Below are 5,813 nucleotides of genomic sequence, written 5' to 3' on the forward strand. Positions count from 1 at the left end.
TGTCTCTGCTTTTTTTGTACATGTCGAAAAAAACGACAAAGATCAAAAGAATGACAGGAGGATCACTCCTATCAAATCCTAAAGACGCACATTTTAAAATCTGACTGCCACCAGTGGCGAAATAGAAAATTACAATCTATACAAAGTGAGCGCTAATAATAATAATAATAATAATAATAATAATAATAATAATAATATATATAGATATATATATATATATTTAAGTAAGACAAATAGGCCTACACATATCAAGAACAGCTGCCCCAACTGCATCTGGTCAAAAACATGATAAAAAGAACATCAAATTGCAATACAGTATGTCCTTAGTTTTCTACTAGTCCTCTGGTGGGGCTAAAATGATTCCCATAGTTTTATATGACCTTTGTTATCAAGTGGAAATGGGGAAAACACGGTGGTAAAATGTTTTCCTAGTTTTATTTCTTGAGTTTTAATACATTCAAAATATAGATTTTGTAATTTAGATAAATATCCTGTTTAATACCAATAAGACGACGATTTACAAATGTGTTATTTTTACCATTCCTAAAACTGCTTTGTGTAGCATCTTTTGATAGTTTTTTATTTTTTATTTTTATGTTGCTCTGTTGACAGATGCTTATGTAGGCAAATGACCTACTGCCAGGCAACCACACATTTCTCGGTAGACCAAAGGTCACAAACAGACCTCACCCCTTGTTAAAGACCTCAGTGTTTGTTGTATTATAATTTGGATATTTGATGACGCACTAATAAAATGACCTAACAAGGACATTTTAAGCCTAACCTTGAAGACAGAGCTTTTTGTCTACTAATATTAAATTCTCAATTTCAAGCAAACTGTTTCACATTAGAGATTTTCAAATTTAAAGTTTAAAGTTTTTCAAAAAGAATTCAAGTTTATTTGTTATTGTTTTAGTTTTGCATTTTAGTTAATATTAACCAGCTGTTGAGTCATTTTATCAGAGCATGGAGGAATTGATGCTGTGGCACCGTCCACCAAACGGACAACTCTTCCTACTCTTCATCATTTTACATCCGCTCCTTTGATAGAAGCAGTAAAAACACCTTTTGTTTTTAACTCGTTTTTACTTTAAGACTTGTGCTGCAGCAGGTGAGTAAATGTCTGTTCTTTTTGTTGGATCAACTGTGTTTTTGACATTTAGAAGTAATAGTTGAATTTGGTTTGCTTATTTTTAAAAATTCTGTTTTTTGTTTCTTTTTCCAAAAATCATATGACACTAAAATTAGAGTTGGTTGAATGACATTCAGGCTATATTTTCAGTTTTGTGTTGAAATGTAAGTAATTTCTGCCATATTTTTTTTTATTTATTGGTAAATGTTTAAATTGATGAATATTTTTCCTTTTTACCATCAGGTCTACCATGGTTCTGATAGTCAAAAGTGAGATCATTCTTTCCGTTTACATCATTTCCTTTCTGATTGGGTGTCCTGCCAATCTACTGGCGCTCTATGCTTTCAGCATCAAGGTCCACTCAAAGCCACTTCCAACAGACATCCTGCTTCTGAACCTGACCATCTCAGACCTCCTCTTCTTGGCCACTGCCCCGCTTAAGATGCACGAGGCAGCTTCAGGGATGAATTGGAAGCTGCCCCCCTTCATGTGCTCCATCGTCTCCTTCACGTTCTTCTCCACGATCTACACCAGCTCTTTGCTGCTGATGGCAGTCAGTGTGGTCCGCTACATTGGAGTGGTTTTCCCTATCGCTGCTAGAAAGATGCAAAAACCTATTTACCCAGTTATTGCTAGTATTGTTATCTGGGTGATCTCGTCAGCCCACTGCAGCATCACCTTCATTACCATCCATCATCCATCTCTGTCCAGCAAAAACAGTACTATTTGCTATGAAAACTTCACTAAAAAACAGCTGGAAGTTCTCCTCCCTGTGCGTTTGGAATTCTTCTTTGTGCTCTGTCTTCTGCCCCTTTTGGTTTGTATTTACTGCTACTCCAGCCTGATCGTGACTCTTTACAGCCGGCCCCGGATACCCTGGAAAAAGAAAAAGAAGGCTATTGGCATGGCCTTGGGGACTCTGGCTGTCTTCCTCATTTGCGTTGTGCCATACAACTCTTCCCATCTAGTGGGTTACTTCACGGGAGTGAGCCCAAAGTGGAGGCACTACACGCTGCTGCTGCTGGCCTTCAACACCTGCATTGATCCCTTCATTTTTTACTTCTCTTCCTCCATCTTCCGCTTCACCATCAAAACATCCATTTTTAAGAAGCTTAGGATGAATCTTGTTAAGCGGCAAAACCAGGATCCCAGCAATAGTTGAAACACATGTAACCAGTTATGTGGATACATTTTACACATCCTTTTTTAAACCAATTCATCTGTAATTGTTTATGTAAAAACATGAGACAAGCATGTTAAATTTGCATATTTCTTTTTTTATTATTGTGCTAGTATCATTTTCAGTTTTTTAAAATGTTATTTCCTGCTTCCGTTTAACGTGGGCCCGCCACTCTTCTGCACTCATGCATTCTGTAGGCGCACATGTAGAAAATACCTGGAAAAAAAACAACAAATGTCAGAATTAAAAAGGCACAGTTTTAATGACAGTCACAAAAATGTTTAAAAAAAATGTAAGATTGTGAAAAATTGTAAAAAAAATAAATAAATAAATAAAAAAAAATTAATAAAAATTAAAAAAAGCAAAATGTATCAATTCATTTGTTTGGATTTCACCCTAAATGTTTTAGAAACAGAATTTCAGTGTTAAATGTGAAAAAGCCATGTTTTTTTTTTACATTTTTAAATTAATTTTAATGTTTTAATGGCAGAACAACCTGCAAAGAAGGTCATGAGTAGTGCCACCCAGCCAAGTATGTATGACCAGGAGAATCGCCAGTCTCCAAAACGCTTGCCCAGAAAGTTGACGGTCACTCCCGTGTAAATGGCCATTGCAAGCAACACAAAGAGAGCTGCAGTTTGCAGGATGGAAGGAAAAATAACACAAGTGCAGAAAAGTTAATTTCACTAATAAATATGTTCAAAATTAATTCCTGTCTTAATTCTGTGCTTTCCACATATTGTGTGACTCACTTGAAACAAAGAACATGATCCCTGCAGCGAACGAGCGGTTGAACCTCTCAAAAGCAGAGAAGTGAGCGAAGGAGAGGATTCCGGCGATGATGCCAGCGAAGCAAGACATGGCTGACAGGATCATGAAAGCGCGAGTGGCGTTCCAGTAGGCTGAAGAGGACAAACAAAACAAAGAAATTCAACACATTTCTAAACAAGAAGAGGCTAAGTACAGTATAAGATAAGTCTACAAAATCGGAATAAATTGTGAAAATGTATTTCCATGACACATGTGCAAAAATGTAATAGGATCAGTTGGTAAACAGCAATCACCACTAGTGCTGTTAACCTGCATGATGCTGGGGGAATTGTGTCGATCAAAGAGACAGGGATGGAAATACTACAACAATGCTATAATCAAAAAAACAATATTTAAACACCTTAATATGAACAACAGTTAAATTCATGGCTCCTAGGATACAGTTATTAGGGCATTAAAGAGGATTAAGAATGAAAAAAGCTATTGATCCTGACAACTATCTAAGGAGGTATGGAAGTGTTCAGAAGAGGTGGTGATACACTGAAAATTGAAAATTTAATCTCATCAAGAATTAGCAGAAATAATGATAGTTTAAGAAAATAAGTCTTATTTTTATGTTAAATTAAGAATTCTTAACAATACAAATTTTATTATCCTTTATCAGAAACCTTTTTTTTCAAATATTAAGAATTTTTGACTTATTTCCAGGTGGCCTGTTTTTGCAGTTTACACTTTGACTGGTCTGTTTAACAACATCTTATAGAGTGTGAAGATGTCTAAAGAAAGGGAGGAGAAAAAAAATGTTCTGGTGTTTAATTTTAGAGAAGTAGAGAGACACGCAGAGCTGTAGAAACTACAAATTAAGCCAATGAAAAGTGGAAGTTAGGCTGTGGTCAGAAGTATGTGTAGCAACAGTATTGTTTCATTTAATTAATTTAAAGGAGACACCGATCCGTGTCTATGGATCCTGATGACCAGATTGAGATGGTTTGATCACGTTGAGAGAAAAGTGATTATGTTGGTAAAAGGATGCTGAGGTCATCAGGAAAGAGACCTGGAGGAAGACCAAAGAGGTGATGTAGTAGTCAAAGAGGAAGTTAAAAGTTTCACATACCGTAAATAATTTTTAGCAAGTATATTTTCCTCACATAGTTTTTTGCATGTCTTGCAACTTGTCAGATGAATGTTTGTATTTATTTTAAAGCAGCAAGCGCTAATGGACATTTCTTTACAATTTAAAGCACTTTAGCTAGAGTTGTTGATTGCATTACCGGGCATTTTAGCTTCACAACTTTAGAGTTAAAAGTCAATTTATTTCTTTACGTTTGTGCTCTTGCTCACTTCCTCACTTGTAGAGACAAATTTGAACTCTGCAGACTGAAAATGTCAGACAGGAAGTGGTGGTGTAGGGGTCAAAATGTAGGAAACTTGGTTTGGCAGAAGAATCTTAAGCATTTAATTAAAAAAAAAAATGAACCATGATGAAAACCAATGACAAAAAAAAAGTGACAAGGCAGAGTAGATGACCCAACAATGAAACTGAAATCTTGACAGCTTTGGATGATTTGCAACCTAAACCTGGTGTGACTGTCGGAGGGAAACCGGCAGATAGAACATGACCAGAAATCAAACTAAAGTGCTTAATCCTCACAGTAAAATACACTTTGTACAATTCTGCATGCCTATGAATTCCTTTGTGCAACCTGTTGCATAAACCTCTCAAAGTTCTGCTTACTCATTGGGGTTTACATGTTGACACTAATATAAACGTGAGAAAAAAAAGGTTGTGAGAAGAGTTTAAAGCAGTAAGGATATTTCTGTAGTACAATATATTTGGGCCGGGCAATAGTTAGCATTTGGGTTTCAATCCAAATGCTAACTATTGCTGGTGCAGAAAAGTTTCAAACAAGAGGGGAAAAATCAATTTCTGCGAGCGGTATTGATCCGATACCAACTTGAGATCGATACTATCGATATTTTGGATTGATCCACCCAGCGCTATCTTAATGTCTTTATTATCAATGTAAAAAATACAAAATAAATTATTTTAAAATATATATTTTGTAAAAATTAATTTTAACAAATAATTTAGTCAGAAAAGCATAAAACTAAAGTATATTTTTATGTTCTTGATATGTGCATCCATGTTTCAGCACAATATTTGGTCAAACACAACAAAGCAGATGTCTTAGGCACATCCTAAAGATGCAGTTTTTTGTTAGTATCATGACTAAATTGTTTTTAAATCAGCGACATGCTAAAGAACAGAAACCAGTACAGGAATGTTCTGGTGATGCTGAGTGGACTGATGTTTCTGATCCGACATGTACTCCCCCTGTCTTACCAATGCTGTCAGTCTGCATGTAGCACTTCCCAGACATGCAGTATCTCCACAGACCCTGGTGGGCAAAGCTGCCAGACAGGCGGTATTGCATCCAGTAGTCTGTAGCCGTGGAGACCACCAGCAAGATGTTCCCCACGATGGCACAGAAGAGGCCCCCTCCCATAAAGCTGTACATGGTGTCACTATGAGGCCAGCTAAGGCTGTCTGGACTGTGTAAAAGGACAAAAGAGGGAAGTTTGTGTTAGTTTATTATTCTCTTTTATTCACTTTTTTTAAATACACCTTTTTTTTAATGTTCTTTGAGATGTTCAGAAAATGACTAAATATATCATTAGATCACACACACATATATATATATATATATATATATATATATAGATATATAA

General features: G+C 35.9%; 2 protein-coding genes across 2 annotated transcripts; one reads left to right on the forward strand and one right to left on the reverse strand.

Annotated features, from left to right (window-relative positions):
* Positions 1 to 973: 973 nt before the first annotated feature.
* On the forward strand, positions 974 to 2,325 carry si:ch211-231m23.4 (free fatty acid receptor 2). The gene has a single exon (XM_024267980.2). It carries the CDS (start codon positions 1,383 to 1,385, stop codon positions 2,292 to 2,294), a length of 912 nt encoding a protein of 303 aa, XP_024123748.1. The 5' UTR covers positions 974 to 1,382; the 3' UTR covers positions 2,295 to 2,325.
* Positions 2,326 to 2,350: 25 nt separating this feature from the next.
* lim2.5 (lens intrinsic membrane protein 2.5) lies at positions 2,351 to 5,651 on the reverse strand. The gene is made up of 4 exons (XM_024268187.2): positions 5,428 to 5,651; positions 3,065 to 3,214; positions 2,809 to 2,943; positions 2,351 to 2,528 (listed from the first exon to the last, which is right to left on the reverse strand). Exons 1-4 carry the CDS (start codon positions 5,600 to 5,602, stop codon positions 2,467 to 2,469), a joined length of 522 nt encoding a protein of 173 aa, XP_024123955.1. The 5' UTR covers positions 5,603 to 5,651; the 3' UTR covers positions 2,351 to 2,466.
* Between the last annotated feature and the right edge of the window lie 162 nt (positions 5,652 to 5,813).

The sequence above is a fragment of the Oryzias melastigma genome, linkage group LG16 (assembly GCF_002922805.2).
Source record: "Oryzias melastigma strain HK-1 linkage group LG16, ASM292280v2, whole genome shotgun sequence".
Classification (NCBI taxonomy): domain Eukaryota; kingdom Metazoa; phylum Chordata; class Actinopteri; order Beloniformes; family Adrianichthyidae; genus Oryzias; species Oryzias melastigma.